This window comes from Myotis nattereri, assembly GCF_964212035.1.
Source record: "Myotis nattereri genome assembly, chromosome: 4".
NCBI classification, from domain to species: Eukaryota; Metazoa; Chordata; class Mammalia; order Chiroptera; family Vespertilionidae; genus Myotis; species Myotis nattereri.
The window spans coordinates 39,946,563-39,964,342 of record NC_138079.1 but is presented as its reverse complement, the minus strand read 5'-3'; the positions used below and the strand labels follow the sequence as shown (position 1 = coordinate 39,964,342).

Here is a 17,780-nt window from a genome sequence, read left to right as displayed (position 1 = left end):
ATTCACATATATTGAAAAGATATTCCTTAGACATGATGATTATTCATTCCATGTGTGTCTGGAGTGAGCTCTCTTACAAAATTTGATGATCTATTTTATTACATTATGAAGTTTAAACCACTTCTTACAGACTATGGAGCAGATACAGAATCACTGTAAATCACACAAAGACATTAGTAACTCCTTGGTAAAACTGCACTAATAGTTTTCTCTATTAATCATTAAAAAATCAAGCATGTAGTACAGTTTGGCATTTGAAATATTTCTATTATAAAGATGCTCAGATTGAGAAATACCTTTGGACATTTGAAAAGAAACAAAACTTTAAATGTGTTTTTTATTTTAAATCATTTAGAAGACATCAGTTACCAAACAACTAAAAATGCATAATAGCAGATAAGTAGAAATTTATTAAAACCAGTGTCTTCTATAAGCCTGACCTTAATTCAAATTAATCCAGGGTGGGTTTTTGGGTTCTTTTTTTTTCTCCAGATGGAAAAGTATTTGCAAATTTTCAAGATGATTAGCCAGAATAAGAGTACATTCTGCGAACATTATTAATAAAGTTCTGTTGTATGCAAAAAAAGTCTCCAACTGTACAAAAATTAAATGTCAAGGCATCTTTTACTCCCATCTTGGTGTGCAGTGAAGAGAAATGTTTTAAATAAGAATCAGCACTTCTATTCAGATGCTTTCTAAAGTATTTGGCAGATTTGTTTTATATTCTCCTATTCCACATACCATGGAAAGCTTTCATGATCAAACATTGTGACCCAAGCCAAAATTATAAACAAGTATTCATTTATTAAAGAGAAGCAGTTCACCATTGGAAATTTAAAAGAAACTACAAATAATATTATGTGTAAAGTTCAAATACTAGTATTTAAATTTCTCTGAAGCAATTTATGCCTCAGTAATTAAGAGAAAGAAGAGATGAACAATTTATTAAGACAAAAAACCACCTAATATGGATTATGCTGTGGAATAATTGTCCACTCAGTATCTATCCCACTGGGACATTTTTTAAAAAAGATTTTCATGCTTTTTTAAAAAATTATCACATCCACCAGAATAAGATGGTATAAATTAACATTAGTTACTCATTATCCTCCATATTTGTCCATTGACAGCTGAAAAGGCTTCTAAAGTATACTAAACAGTAACATTTTCACCTTTTATTACAGCAAGTTTGTGAAAATAATTTAATACAACCAAGTCTCTTCATGAATTTTCAGGTTAAAACATTTTTACGTAAGAAACATACAAAAATTGTTTTATAAAAGCGTAATGAGACATTTTGAACCCAGCTTACTTTTTAAAGGATGTTCTTCCCTTGTTTCTAATTCCAAGTGCTGTTTTCACCTCAAGAGCCAGTTTTGCTTAAATGCTTCACCACATCAACCCATCCTGGAGATAGAATTTCCTGGAGGAAGTTCTCCTTTGTCATCTGTTTTATCTGCCAACTTACATTTCTGAGCTTTTGAAAGTTGTTCTCTTTTGTCTTTTTTCTTACTTGATGGTACTTTATTAGGAGTTTCAACTGAGGTGATATTGCTTATGGATGCTGTAGAATTAACGGGATGGTGATTCTCCATGATTCTTTATTGTTCTTGGCATATTTGAACAACGTGCAGGTCATAGTGGTGCCGAGATTGACCTCCACTGCTTCCTGTAATTTGGCTAATATGCTCTGCTTTACAACTGAGGATATGGTGGTGTTAAAAAAATCATTCATAGATATAATTGGAGGTGTTTGGTGTATGTATCTGTCCATGAAATCTCTATTAAGATCCAAAGCTTAAAAAGCTTTGGGATCACTATTTTCTCCCCATATTGAAATGAAACTGGACTTAATTCCCTGAAACTTTCATCTCCTTCATATATAGAATGTAATGTTTTCAGTTCCATCTGCTGAACCTTGTTGGCACTCATTGTGCAGGTCAGGACAACTATGAAGAGAAAGTGGGAGCAGTGGGGCCCCCAGGCCAGGGAGTCCCTATTCCTTGCCCTTGGCTGCCAAAGGCACCCCCTTCACACAGCAGGTGACAGTCACATGCACCCCTGCCCTCCTCTGGCAACACAAAGCTGTTGGCTGAAGGACTGTGGCTATGTTGCCTGGCATAATAAATTAATTTTAAAAGAAAAACATAGTCCCACCTTTTAAAAACTTAGACAGATATATAAGAAATAGCCCGGCCGGCGTGGCTCAGAGGTTGAGCTCAACCTATAAACCAGGAGCTCACGGTTCTATTTCCGGTCAGGGCACAGGCCTGGGGTTGCGGGCTCAATCCCCAGTGGGGAGCATGCAGGAGACAGCCCATCAATGATTCTTTCACATCATTGATGTTTTTCTCTCTTCCTCTCTGAAGTCAATAAAAATATGTTTTTTAGAAAAGAAATAAGTATAATATAGAGTATATTGGGCACTAAGATAAAATATATACATGATAGAAGGGAGAGCTTATTTTTCTCTAGGACAGCAGTGGAAAAGAAGGTCAGAAAGAGCTTCACAGAAGAGGTTCCTTAAGGATAGTAACAGATTAAGATTGACCAGTTTCTCTCTGACACTCTGAGGAGAACAGCAGCATCACAGGTATAGGTGGAAGACAACTATCTCCTGGAGCCTGTTACACTAACATTTACTGCTGCAGAACCCGGTCCTCATTCTTGGTATATCTAGCCCCATTTCAGGAGCAGCTGAAATGCAGATATTTCCCTTCCTCCCTCCCTTCTTTTTTTCCATTCTTCCCTTCTTTCTTTTTCTCCTTCCTCTCCTCTCCTCTCCTCTCCTCTCCTCTCCTCTCCTCTCCTCTCCTCTCCTCTCCTCTCCTCCCTTCCCCTCCCTCCCTCCCTCCCTCCCTCCCTCCTTCCCTCCCTAATTTTTTGTAAGAAAAGTGATATGCATATCAACAAATTATGGTTCAGTAGCAATTATATTAAATTTTTTATTGGGCAAGATATTATAGGTAAACCCAAACTTTGTATTGTTGGAAGAAATATTTGATTTGCTTAGAGTTGTATGCTAGCACACATTTACAATAATGTACCTTTTGTACATGTTCCCTCATTTGAACAATCTTCCTCTAGGTGGCAGAGTTACTTCTTTTCAATGGAGCTGATCCATTATTTAGAAATGCCAATGGAAAGTGTGCTTTGGATGTGGCCCAAGGTATACGTATGAGGCATCTTCTTGAGAGATATGTTCCTAAACATCAAAAACATCTTACTTCAGGTAAGATTAAACTGCCTTGTTATATCTGTTCACCATGTCAGTAGAGAATTACAGAAATTTAATTTAAAATTATAGAAATTAAATTTATTTTCCTTGTACATTTTGAGAAAATCCACCCAATGGTGTCCTTGCTCCATTCTTTTTTTTTAAAAAAAAATATATATTAATCCTCACCCAAGGTTATGTTTTTCATTGATTCTAGAGAGAGAGGAAGGAAGAGAGAGAAAAACATCGACGTGAGAGAGATACATGGATTGGTTGCCTTCTGGTATACTCCCTGACCTGGGATTGAACCTGCAACCTGGGTATGTGCCCTGACTGGGAATTGAACCCACGATCCTTTGGTGCACAAGATGATGCTCCAACCAACTGAGCCATACCACCCGAGGCCTTGCTCCATTCCTTTAATAAACTCACTCGTTTGCTAATGCATATAAATGAAGGACTCTAAAAGAACAAAGAATGATAATAGCAGATGTACTTTTCTCAAGATTGTACATTACAGACAGTTAAGAAAACTTCTATAAAATTCTGACAGTCTCCATAATCCTTTGGCTGAATAGCATGATGTGATGTAAATTATATTTGGCTGTATCTTTATCAATGAATATAGCCAAAATTGTTTATTTCCATTCCCTAAGAATCTTTTCTTATGACTATACTTTTGCCCTCTCATCCATTACACTTTTAAATTAAACTACAAAAAAAATGGTTCCGCAGTTGTCAATAACAAGATTATTATTTTCTTCTTTTCCCTTAAGATATTCTGAATTTATTAGATTATTAAATACATCTTTTTAAAATTTATTTTTTTTAAAAAAAATCTTTATTGTTGAAAGTATTACATAGGCCCTCCTTTTCCCCCCAGTAACCTCTTCCATCCCTTTCCCATTCTCCCTCCTCCCCCCAGGCCCTCACCACCCCATTGTCTGTGTCCACTGGTTATACATATATGCATACAAGTTCATTGGCTATTCTCTTCCCACCCACCCTCCCCTGCCTTCCCTCTGAGGTTCAACAGTATATGGCATATTCTTGATGTTCTCCTTAATACATCTGTCATATAATTTATTTATTTTTGTAAGAAAAATATTTTCCAGGAGCCACCTAATAGGCACAGTTTCTAAGAGAATCTGGAAACAAGAAGGGGCTTTAATTTCCTCTCTCTTTTAAGACTCTATATGTAGCCTTAACCGGTTTGGCTCAGTAGATAGGGCGTTGGCCTGCGGGCTCAAGGGTCCCAGGTTCGATTCCGGTCAAGGGCATGTACCTTGGTTGCGGCCACATACCCAGTGGGGAGTGTGCAGGAGGCAGCTGATCGATGTTTCTCTCTGATGGATGTTTCTAACTCTCTATCCCTCTCCCTTCCTCTCTGCAAAAAATCAATAAAATTAAAAAAAGTTCTCATGGATCCAGAACAGAAATAAAGTAAATTTGTTTTTTAAAAAAGACTCTATATGTAAAAAAAAACAAATAAACAAACAAAAACTGAATTTTCCTGCCCTGGTTGTCAGCTGGTGCCTTCAGGTACTTGCCAATTGAGCTTTTCCAGGGCTGCTGATGACCTAAAAGCTGGCTCAGAGAAAGTCCTATACTCCAGGAGAGAATGCACCCAAGACAAAAGCCACAGGCTTTTTACAACCTAATCTTGGAATTGATATAGAATAACTTCTGCTATATTTACATATTTACTTGTTAGAAGTGAGTCTCTTAAGTCAGGCTCACACTCAGGGGGAACAAAATTAAGCTCCACCTCTTGAATGGAAGGGTATCAAAAATTTTATGAACATGTTTTTAGAACTACCACATTTCAATCCCTCTTACCCTATTGTACTAATATTTATCCTTTTCTCCTGGTACTTAACACTATCTTACACATTGGACAATTGCTTATTTTTTATTTTGGTCTTCCCCCATTAGAATCTAAGCTCCATGAAGGAAAGGATGTTTATTTTGTCTAGTAATGAATATTAGAGTACCATATACATAGTAGGCATTCAGTAAATTTTTGTTGAATAATTAGTATCAGTCCTTTGAAAAAAAACCACAAAACAAATTCTTTCCACTCAAGAGATAATATGTGTGTAATTTTCTCAAGAGCTAATTGTTGAATGTCATTGACTAAGGACTAAGATCTGGATCAAAGCACTCTATTTTTATAGTAAAGAAATAACTTCATTGATAAAAGCCACCTAGGGGCAATTAATAAGTTCTTTAGAGCAAAAGACTTCTTTCTGGTAACCTAATCTCACTGGAAAACAAGAGAAACAGACTGAACTTTATTAAGCAAACACATCAGGAAATGATAATTCAATTAATTATGAAATAATTTTTTGCTTTATAAAAGTAGGTTTTACACAGTTAAATATCTAGATATATCTGTGGAGAATATAAAAATACTCCACAGTATAGTGTCTGTCTTCAGTTAATTTTTAAGGTCAATTTTGCTTTACCCACAGAAATTTTCTCAGCTCTCTCTTAAGATAGCTTTTGGTTTCTGATACATATGGAAATTATAGTAATATTATGTAAGATTATGCCAATCTTAATAGAAAATGTTTGTATAATTTTGCTTAATTCTACCTAGTTTTCTCATAGCAAGGGACTTGTGTGTTTTAGGAGTCCTGAGTCTGGCCACTGGAGGCTGTTTTCTTTGATTTTTCTCTTTTTGTTTACAGCTCAAAAGGATAGCACTGATCCATTAGGTGTAGAGGATGCACCCCAGCCAAAGGTATATCTCTGTTTAGCAAAAAAACCATTTTTTTTAGAATGCATCATCAAAGAGGAAAGAAAAGTTACTGAAGCATGCATCAGGAACAGTGACTTCACCTTTGCTTTTAAGATACTTTGGAATAATTATATGAGAATCAGGGGGTTCTAGGTTGTTAATTTGGGAAGCAGTAAATGTAGCATATCTGGGCACACTAATGTATTGGTGGACATTTCCTTTTACCTCCTCTTCATGGAGCCATTAGGGTTATCAACCATGTCAAATTTCCTCTGGCCTAAACACAGTACAAGAGTCAAAGGCGTCAACCCATCCCTTCGAACTTTACATGGTGGGCAGTTACTCTTCATCTGGTGCTTGGGTTGTGATGAGTGACAGGAAGCAGTAAGCAGGAAGCATTGTTCCTGTTTTAATCTTAGCAGCCCACAATAATCTTTCCATGCAGACCAATTTGGGAGCAGATATGTCTTCTTGTTTTTAAAATCCTTCTTCTGCTGCCCTACCTACAGTCTCTCATAGATACAAGAGGAAGAAACTCTCTTAATTCTAGCTCTATCTGTATAACAATTGGGAAAGAAGAGTGTTTCTAAAAAATTCTTAAGTTTCCTTTACAAGGAAACTTTTATCTGATTTATTTTGAGAGCCTATAAATATTAAGTAGATTAAGATTTTTAAATTATATTTAGTAAGATTGGTAGTGCTAAAATATTGGCAAAAATTGAAATGTACAGCAGAAAATAAAGATTAGTACACACACTGAGTCTATATTTGCCTTTCTTCCATTAGTCTACTTTTTCTGAAGAATCAGGTTGTATATATCTCAGCAGTCCCTGTGATTAGATCAAATTATAAAATTGAATGGAATAATAGTTTAATTTATGAACAATCCAGAATGAATTGAGTATAGAACTACAGCTGAAAATTAAAGCTAACTATATATTTTGTTTCTATAGAAACCAAAATTCAGTTCTAAAAATTGCATTGGGTTTGTTTGTGATGAAAATTCCAACAGACAGAAGCCAGATCATATAAAAGTTGATAAAGGAAGCAAAAAAGGTTTATTTATAAAGAAAGAAGATGTAAATGAACATTACCCAAGAAATTCCAAAAGCACGAAATTTGGCAACTTCAAGCATAAGCAATCAACTGTTAACCAAATATACTCTACAGGACTCAGAAAAAACAATCTCCATAATGTCAAGGATTCCAGCACAAATGCATCCAAATATAAAGGAAGAAGAAATGAACAATATAAAAGGACTCAGGTGCATAAGGCAATCCAAGAAAGAAACTCAAGAAAGACCGTAGCTGTGTCTTCTTCCAGAAGAAGTAGATTGGTTACTGATCAGCAGCATATTCTCCAAACCCTTTATGACCTTCCAGAAGAGTCATGTAAACCTTTTAGCCCAGCTCTTGCAAGCCTGGAAAATGGATTAAGTAACAATATTGACACTCATTCAGTTCCCAAAGAGACACATACCCAGAGCCTGGATTTATTAGAAAGTCAAGAAATAAAATCCTTGGAATTAGAATCCAGTGACCAAGCTAAAGCTGTTACTTTCTCAGGACTTTCTGTACATAAAGAAATCGAATTACCCATTGTTACTACAGATCAGCAGGCTCAAACTCAAGAACAACAGCACATTAGTCCTTATAAATCTCATGAAAACACTAACTCAGATGAAAAAAAAGAGGACCTTAATAAGTGGGAAAATTTTAATAATGATATTCATGTTGATTGCTGTACCTCTGAAGAGACTATAACGTCTAAAAAGATGATATGTTCTACAAGTTGCAAAAATCACTATAATGATAAAGAGAATATAACAAATAGAGAAGTAATGGATTTTGAACAGTCTTTACCTTCTAAAGACCATTTTTCACAGGACAATAAGTTAAAAGCAGGTGGCCTAAGCATACTTCCACAACAGGAGGCTGTTAATTTTTCTAATTTAGATAATACAGCCGTTTCTGAACCACACGTTGCAAATTATGAACAATATATATATGAGACTTCTTTTGTTCACTCACAAGACAGTCCTGAGCATACTTCCTTGGCTTGTACAAGAACAATTTCAACACATGACGTTTTCCAGTTGACTGATGTGGAGCAATTTCAAAGGCCTCAGGATTGCAGTAGCCCCAGCATACCAACTTCTTTAATGAATCGAACAAATACACATATTGTGGAAAAGGTGAATAAGAAAGAAGGCACTAAAAGGAATTACACTGACAAAGGCCAAAAACCAAATTTTTCAAATGGGCCTTTATCCACAGTTGTTCATTCTCAAGTAATAGAAACAACTAACGTTGAAAAAAGGAGACAAGACCTTGCAGAGAGTGAAATCATACTTAATAGAGATTTTCATTCCATTGACAATATGAATAAAGAACTGACCAACATCTCACAAGTTAGTCAAAGAGAAGAGAAGGAAATTTCTCATAAACCAGGTATTTGTAGTATTGCTAGATTTGTACACATTTCCTATAGATTTACTTATAGAAGTTTCCAACTGAATTTCACTCAACCTATGCCCAAACTGACAAGAATGAGGACATGAAGGCTATAATTTGGGGGATGCTGCTAATTATTTAAGTAATTGTGTTTACCTTAAAAGTTCAACCATTATTATCAAAGATTGTTGCTAAATTGATATTGACAGAAGTAACAGTATTTATATCAATTATTATATTCATTTTTAGTATAGACTTATCTTAGTATCAATAAACAACATTTTTACAGCAGGAAATTGTTAGCTCCAGTGATTTCAGCAATTCACTGTATTCCCATCAGAATTGCATTTAGCAAACTAATTTACATTAGTTATATAAAACCATTTCTAAATTCTTCTTGCTAGGAATAGAAACTTGGAATAGTTACATGACTAGTCATTTAACCAGTAAGGAGAATTGCCACACTGATACTGCAAAAATGTTTGTTTTTCAGATGAGGAATTAACTAATAATATCAATGGAGATGAAAGCACTGTAAGAAATTGTGAGGAGAAAAAAGATAGAATAGATTCAGAGATTCACATACCTGTTAACATCCAAGAACAAAATTTATCAAAAGCTGCCTGCAGCCAAGGTTTGTATTCCTTTACTTGTATAAGTAAATGTTTACCTGGCCAGGCCCAGGAATCCACTGTGTTTCAGAATAATTCTAAACTTTCAGATGTACTTGTTTATTTTTTTTGTCATTCACTATATTATAAAATTATTTCAACGATATTTTAGATGGTTTTACTGTAAAGCAACATTTGAGAATTTATTAGTCTTCAGATATATTCTTATGATATTTCTGCCTCTGACTTCTAATTTGTTATTTTAGAGGAGATAAACAGCAAGAATATTGAGTGTGGACATTGTGGGTGAACTGTGTCTCATCTCTGATACTTCCACTGAGCCCTTTTAACATAACGAACATTAAAAAAGCATAGCCACTAGTTTTTTGGTGTCATATGAATGAACTGTATGTATTTGGAAGTATGGACAAGCTAACTACCCTTTGATAGTTCTTGGAGTTAGTTCTGTGATGAACAATGGGCTGGACCACTTCGAATTGAATACTAAGTGTAAAAAAGTTGATTTATTTTCTGTTTAGTATACTAGTGGTAGGACGAACACTGGATTAGGCATTTTCTGTAAACCTTCTCCCATTGTCCTGTCTCATGTAAACTGAAGCCCTTCTTATATATTCCTCCTGTAGTGAGTTAAATGGTGGCTTTGCAAAATGTGTCCATGCCCTAAGCCCTGGAATCTATGCTATTATCTATCTATATTATAAAAGCCTAAATGACCGTTCGACTGGTAGCTATGATGCACACTGACCACCAGGGTGCAGACGCTCAACACACAGGCATGGAAACATGGAACAGACTGATGAATCTCAGTGGGAAGCGGGGTGGAGGGAGGGCAGGAAGAGATTAACCAAAGATCTTATATGCATACTAGAGGCCCAGTGCATGGATTTGCACCTCTTGTAATCTGGGACCCTTGGGGGATGTCAGACTGCCAGTTTCGGCCCAGTCCCCGCAGGCCAAGGCTGAGGGACCCCACCAGTGCACGCATCTGTGCACCAGGCCTCTAGTGTTATATAAAAGAGTGAATATTTAGAAAAAAACTTTGCAGATGTAATTAAGATCTTAAGGTGAGGAGATCATCCTGGATTATTTGGTGGGTCCTGGATCTAATTACTACTGTGTCTTTATAAAAGAAAAACAGAAGGAGATTTGAGGCACACAGGAGAGAAGACAATGTGAAGCTGGAAGTAGTGGAGTGATGTAGCCAAATCCAAGGAAGCCAAGAAATGCTGATTCTTTCTTAGAGAGTGTAGCCCTGCTGACACCTAGGTTTTAGACTTCTGATCTCTAGAACTTTGAAATAATACATTTCTTTTGTGTTTCATCTCTGGTGGTTTTTTGTTGTTGTTTGTTTTGTTTTTTAACACAGTGCCTGAGTAAGTATCTTTAAACTAATAAATTGAACTGCCCAAGAGGAGGTAATTCCAAATACATCTGGCAATTCCCTAACATAAAGGCCAGCTTACTTCTTGATCACCAAGGGTGAATTCAACCAAGCCCTGAGCTCTGCTGTACTCCTTTTACCCTTCACAGATTTCCAGTCAGCATTTTAGTTTCTCTCACTTAAATAAGAACAGATAGCCAAAAATCAACAAGTGTTTGTAGAAAACCCCAATACTCCAATATAAAAGAGACATCAAAGTGATCTAAACATACTAAAGGAACCCAGAAGAAACAGAAATAATTCAAGAATCAGGATATATTAAACTTGCTTAAAAAGGTATAGAAACAAAGGAATGAAGAACAATACAGAGAGCCCTTAGATATTAAAAATATAATAGGATTTTTAAGTATATATATATATATATATATGTGGATATAGCAGAGTTGGGAGGTAAAGCTTTCCAAGTCTCCTAAAAATAAAACTAGAAAAAATAGAGAGAATAAAATTAGATCACTCCAGGATATCCAGAGAGAACAGTGAAAATAGAAAAGAAATAAAAGAAATAAGAAAGGAAATAAAGCACAGAAATTTCCATATTGAAAGGGCCCACAAAGTGTCCAGTACCATAAGCAAGACATCTCACTGTGAAATTTCTGAACAAAAATGAGAAGATCCAAAAATCTAGAGAGGAAAGACAGGCCACATAAAAAGGTAGATAGCTGAGTATTTCTTTTTCTTTTTTTTTGTTCTCATCCGAGGATATGTTTTTTTATTGATTCTAGAGAGAAAGGAAGGGCAGGTGAAAGAGAGAGAAACATTGATATGAAAGAGAAACATTGATCAGTTGTTCTCTGTACACACTCCAACTGGGAATTGAACCTCTAACCTGAATATGTGCCCTGACTGGGAATTGAAGCTGAGATCCTTCGGTGCACGTGACGATGCTCTAAACCACTGAGCCACACGGGCCAGGACCAGCTGAGTATTTCTTTTTCTTTTTTTTTTTCTATTGTGGTTGTTCTTTTTTAAATTTTTTTAAATTAATAAATCTTTATTGTTCAGATTATTACAGATGTTCCTCTTTTTTCCGCATATCTCCCCTCCACCTGGTTCCCATACCACCCCATGCTCTTACCCCCTGCCACTGTGCTTATCCCTAAGTGTAAGATTTTTGTCCAGTCTCTTCCCGCATCCTTTTCCCCCCAAGAATTGTCAGTCCACTCCCTTTCTATGCCCCTGCTTCTATTATATTCACCAGTTTATTCTGACTTAATTTTTAGGTTCACTTGTTGGTAGGTATTTATTTGTTGTCACTTTGTTGTTCATAATTTTTATCTTTACCTTTTTTTTCTTCTTCCTCTTCTTAAAGAATATCCTTTAGCATTTCATATATTCCTCGTTTGATGGTGATGATCTCCTTAAACTTTTTCTTGTCTGTGATGCTCTTTATCTGACCTTCAATTCTAAATGATAGCTTTGCTGGGTAGAGTAATCTTGGTTGTAGGTTCTTTCTACTCATCACTTTGAATATTTCTTGCCACTCCCTTCTGGCCTGCATGGTTTCTGTTGAGAAATCAGCTGACAGTCGTATGGGTACTCCCTTGTAGGTAACTAACTGTTTTTCTCTTGCTGCTTTTAAGATTCTCTCTTTGTCCTTAGCTCTTGGCATTTTAATTATGATGTGTCTTGGTGTGGTCCTTCTTGGATTCCTTTTGTTTGGGGTTCTCTGTGCTTCCTGGACTTGTAAGTCTATTTCTTTCATCAGTTAGGGGAAGTTTTCTGTCATGATTTCTTCTAATATGCCTTCAGTATCTTGGTCTCTCTCTTCTTCTGGCACCCCAATAATTCGGATGTTGGTATGTTTGAAGTTGTCCCAGAGGCTCCTTACACTATCTTCATATTTTTGGATTCTTTTTTCGTTTTGCTTTTTGGGATGGGTGTTTTTATCTTCTTCATATTTCAAATCTTTGACTTGATTCTTGGGATCCTCTAGTCTGCTGTTGGATCTCTGTATTTTATTTTTAATTTTAGTCAGTGTATGTTTAATTTCTGACTGGTCCTTTTCCATTTTTTTGGCCTTCTCATTAAGATCCTTGAAGGTCTCACTAAGTTCCTCGGAGGTCTCACTAAGTTCCTCGGAGGTCTCACTAAGTTTCTCGGAGGTTTGTAGAAGATTCTTGAGTAACCTTATAACTGTGGTTTTGAACTCCATGTCCTTCATTAGTTTGCTTTCCTCCATTTCTTTCATTTGTGACATGTTTCTTTGTCTCCACATTTTTGGCAGACTGTGAGGACCAGTTGTGTCTATAGTGGAAGAACTGCTGTGCTGGAGACACCCTTATGGAGCAGGACTTGCTTCAGTGGGGCTTTGGTGCTCACTGAGTCTGCTTCTTGAGTGTGTCCCTTATGGATGTGAGGAGTTGAAATCTGGTGTCTGACCAGGGGTACCCTGGCTCCTGGATCTCCAAGTCAACCACTGTGTGGGTCCACCCAGCAGGAGCTACAGCAATATCAACAGATTTCTCCTCTTTGTTTGGTATTTGGAAGTTTTGGAGCTCTCTGACCCAGCTGCAGTTTGTTGGGTTAGGCTGCAAAAGTGCAGGTGGTTCCTTTGCGCCACTGGCCCAGCTTGGGTGGGGATGTAAATTGAGTGGGGCGGGGTCTCAGAGAATCACCAGGGCGGAGCAAACAGCAATGGTTGTCGTCAGCGTCTCCACAACTCCTCACATCTCCGTGACTCCGACTCCGTGTCTCCCGCAGTGCCGCGCCCCCACAGCAACAGTGATCCCTGTGAGCAGCTCTGAGAAAGCCACCCTCGCTTTCTGACCCACTGCAAGACAGTTCAGTTTCTCCCTTTAGGAGCCTGGGACCTCAGAATCTCGCCTTAAACGAGCTCAGTGCATTCGAGAGCTTATATCCCCTTCTGATGGGAAAAAACCTCGCATCCAGTTGCAGCCCGCCTTCGTACCTCTGTTCTTGGTGCCTTTGCACCTCCTACTCAGTCTCAATGCGCTTCTTTCTTTCCTTCTAGTTGTAGAACTTCCACTTGGCCAGCTTTCCCGTGGTTCTGGATGATAGCTGTTTTGTCTTATAGTTGTAGTAGTTTCAGTGTTGTTGTGGGAGGCAGCACACACAGGTTTATACCTTACGCCTCCATCTTGGTTCTTCCTAAGTATTTCTTAATGACATTATATTTTATTAATAAACTAGAAGCTCAGTGCACAAAATTCATGCATGGGTGGGAGTCCCTCAACCCGGCCTGCACCCTCTCCAATCCGGGACTTCTTGGGGGATGTCCAACTGCCAGTTTAGGCCCAATCCCTGCACATCCCCCTCACAATCCGGGACCGCTGGCTCCTAACTGCCTCTGCCTGCTGGCCTGATGCCCCTAACTGCTCTCCTGCCAGCCAAATCGCCCCTAACTGCCTCTGCCTGCCAGCCTGATTACTCCTAACTGTCCTCCCCTGCCGGCTGATCACCCCTAACCACCTCTGCCTTGGCCCCCGCCACTGGCTTTGTCCAGAAGGATGTCTGAAAGATGTCCAGTCTAATTAGCATATTACCCCATGATTAGTATAGACAACTAATACTCAATGCTTTAATTAAATATAAAGCTGTTAAGAAATACTCAACTTTAACTACAGTGTACTTTATAAAGAATTTTAGTATAAGTCCCCTTTGTTTCCTTTCCATTTTCTCCCAGATTTTGTTATTTTCAAATTTCTTTTTTTTTTTTTTTTTTTTTTTTAATATTTTTTATTGATTAAGATATTACATATGTGTACCCTCTCCCCCCCCTCTCCCCGCTCACCCCCTCACCCCCCCGTTGTCCGTGTCCATTGGTTAGGCCTATATGCTTGCATATAAGTCCTTTGGTTGATCTTTCCCCCTTGCCCCCACCCTCCCCTACCTTCCCTCCAAGGCCCGACAGTCCAATCAATGCCTCTCCGTCTCTGGATCAGTCCTTGTTCATCAGTTTATGTTGTTCATTATATTCCACAAATAAGTGAGATCTTGTGGTATTTATCCGCTCTCCAGTTCCATCCATGCTGTGGCAAATGGTAAGAGTTCCTTTTTCTTCTTCCTCTTCTTAAAGAATACCTTTCAGCATTTCATATAATGCTGGTTTGGTGGTGATGAACTCCTTTAGCTTTTTCTTATCCGTGAAGCTCTTTATCTGACCTTCAGTTCTGAATGATAGCTTTGCTGGATAAAGTAATCTTGGTTGTAGGTTCTTGGTATTCATCTCTTTGAATATTTCTTGCCACTCTCTTCTGGCCTGCATGGTTTCTGTTGAGAAATCAGCTGACAGTCGGATGGGTACTCCCTTGTAGGTAACTGACTGTCTTTCTCTTGCTGCTTTTAAGATTCTCTCTTTATCTTTTGCTCTTGGCATTTTAATTATGATGTGTCTTGGTGTGGTCCTCTTTGGATTCCTTTTGTTTGGGGTTCTCTGCGCTTCCTGGACTTGTAAGTCCATTTCTTTCACCAGGTGGGGGAAGTTTTCTGTCATTATTTCTTCAAAAAGGTTTTCAATATCTTGCCCTCTCTCTCCTTCTGGTACCCCTATAATTCTGATGTTGGTACGCTTGAAGTTGTCCCAGAGGTTCCTTACACTATCTTCATATTTTTTGAATCTCTTTTCTTTTTTCTTTTTCGGTTGGGTATTTTTTGTTTCTTTGCATTTCAAATCTTTGACTTGATTCTTGGGATCCTCTTGTCTGCTGTTGGATCTCTGTAAAGTATTCTTTATTTCAGTCAGTGTATGCATAATTTCTAATTGGTCCTTTTTCATGACCTCCATGGTCTCACCATATTCCTTGAGGGATTCATTAAATTTATCGGCGGTTTCCATAAAATTCTTGACAAACCTTATAAACGTGGCCTTGAACTCTAAATCCAGTCGTCTGGCCTCCTCCGTTTCTGCCAATTGTGACCTGTTTCTTTGTCTCCGCATTTTGGCTGCTTCCCTGTGTTGATAGAGTGGCCTGCGCGCCAGGTGTCCTGTAGGGCCCAGTGGCTCAGCCTCCCCAGTTACCCGGGGTGGACACTCTTGGTGCACTCTTGGTGCCTCGCTAGTTGTAGGATCACTGGGAGGAATTGACCTCCAGGCCAATTGGCTGTGGGAAGCAGCTGTGTCTGAAGTGGGAGAATGGTCCCCCTCTGACCACTGGGTACAGTGGCTCCTGGATCTAAGGAGGTGCTAATTCAGCCCCTGCCTGAGGCCACACAGCAGGAACTACGAAGAGGCTCAGCTGTGAAGCAATGCAAGCCGCTGCGGGGCCTTGGGCCTTCTCTTGGAAGTTCCGGGTCTGGCTGGCCCGGCTGCAGTTAGGTAATTATCAGGTTGCAAAGTTCTGGGGCATTCACATGCAAAAGCCTCTGCCGCAGCCCGGGTGGGGCGTGGTCTCAGGTAGTCAAAGGGCGTAGAAAGAAGTAATGGCTGATTCTCCGCGCCCGGAGTTGCGCGTCTCAGTGTCCCGGTAACGGCTGCAAGCACCTCTGAGGGAAAGAGGCCCTCAAGTTCGCCCGCTGCCGCCTGAGAGAGCCGCCTCTCCCGTATGAGACCTGGGTCCCCAGAGACTTCCCGGAACCGGCGTTCAGAGCAGTCGGGAGCTTGTGATTCAAAAAGACAGCCGCGTCCTCAGGTGCCACCCCCTTTCCGCGCGCGCGAGCCGCCGCCGTACCTCTGCACTCAGCCTCCGCAGCTCCTCTGGCTCTCAGCGTGCTTTTCTTTTCTTCTAGTTGTAGAAATTACACTCAGCCAGCCTTCCTGTTGTTTTGGACGATGTTTGCTCCGTCCTTTAGGCTAATTTTCAATTGTTGTGGGAGGCGACTATTTCCCGGTGTTTATCTATGCCGCCATCTTAGTTTCTCCTTCAAATTTCTTTTTAAAAAAATATATTTTATTGATTTTTTACAGAGAGGAAGGGAGAGGGACAGAGAGTTAGAAACATCGATGAGAGAGAAACATCGATCAGCTGCCCCCTGCACACCCCCCACTGGGGATGTGCCCACAACCAAGGCACATGCCCCTGACTGGAATCGAACCTGGGACCTTTCAGTCCGCAGGCCGATGCTCCATCCACTGAGCCAAACCGGTTACGGCTATTTTCAAATTTCAGTTAAATGCTGGGGAAATTTACAATGAGAGTAACATTGAGCAATTTTTGAGTTTTTGCACCAAAATGTTTATCACATGCCTACCTTCTTTGCTACGAACATACCAGGAACAATGCGAGATTTATATTATTCACAGTAACAGTTACTGAGAGAGATTTTTCCATTCAAACTTGTAATCTGCATTTTAAAAAATATACATATAACACATGAAATATATGTAATATCTCTTTTTCTTCCAATAAACAATTTCTGAGTGCAAATTTCTTAAGAAATTTAGAAATTTTGTCCGGATGTCAATGGAAGATGAACATGAAACTATTAATCTTCCATGTGACTCTCATAGCCAAAGGATCCATCCATTATAGACTTTTTTTTCTCTTGCTCTGAAATTTATGTCTGGTTGCTGACATTTAGGAAACAGGACTGGGTAAGGATCTGATGATTTAATGCGGTGCTTTTCAAACCTTACGTTGCATCAGAGTCACCTGGAAAGCCATTAAAGCATTGCTGGGGTCTACCGTCAGGAATTCTAATTCAGTAGGTGTGTTAGTTATATATTAGTGCATGAAAAATGATCACAAATTATTTTAAAATAACACACCTTTATTATCTCATAGTTTCTGTAGGTCAGGAAATAGGGCATGGCTTAGCCAGGTCTTTTGCTCAGGATCTTTCCTGGGCTGCAATCAAGGTGTTGGCCAGGACTGGGGTCTCATCTGAAGGCTCAACTAGGGAAGAAGCCACTTTTAAGCCCATGTGATTGTTGGCAGAATTCAGTTCCTTTAGGGTTGTGCCCATCCTGTTTCTTGTTTCATGGGCTCTTTCAAGGTGGCCACTTGCTTCATTAAAACATACAAGCTGAAGGTGATAGAGGAAGTCAACTAGCAAGACAGAATATGTTATAATCTTTTATAACCTAACTAGAGGCCTGGTGCACAATTTGTGCACGGGTGGGGTCCCTTGGCCTGTCCAGTGATTGGCCTGATCAGGGCTGTCTCATGGGAGGGACCACAGGAGGTTGGCTGTGGGAGCGCACTGACCACCAGGGGGACAGCTCCTGCATTGAGTGTCTGCCTCCTGGTGGTCAGTGCATGTCATAGCTACCAGCCAGTTATCCAGCTTAGGCTTTTATATATATAGACTAGAAACCCAGCTTGCGAAATTGCATGGCCACAGCCACCTGTGTGCACCTCTCTGTACTCATAGCCCCGCCCGCCTGCATTTGCCCCG

The 17,780-nt window shown here is 39.1% G+C and overlaps 1 protein-coding gene and 1 pseudogene across 2 annotated transcripts in view; one reads left to right on the top strand and one right to left on the bottom strand.

Annotated features, from left to right (window-relative positions):
- The window catches only part of ANKRD31 (ankyrin repeat domain 31), a gene marked incomplete at its 5' end in the record, with an annotated part of 134,581 nt that overhangs the window by 66,546 nt on the left and 50,255 nt on the right, over positions 1 to 17,780 (top strand). Inside the window, 4 exons of the mRNA XM_081090248.1 lie at positions 3,088 to 3,232; positions 5,911 to 5,963; positions 6,914 to 8,411; positions 8,908 to 9,048. Of these exons, the coding sequence (XP_080946374.1) occupies positions 3,088 to 3,232; positions 5,911 to 5,963; positions 6,914 to 8,411; positions 8,908 to 9,048 (1,837 nt within the window). The remainder of the gene's footprint in view (positions 1 to 3,087; positions 3,233 to 5,910; positions 5,964 to 6,913; positions 8,412 to 8,907; positions 9,049 to 17,780) is intronic.
- LOC308518471 (RWD domain-containing protein 4-like) lies at positions 1,364 to 1,932 on the bottom strand (annotated as a pseudogene). Its single transcript has one exon. The product of its transcript is annotated as an RWD domain-containing protein 4-like (transcript).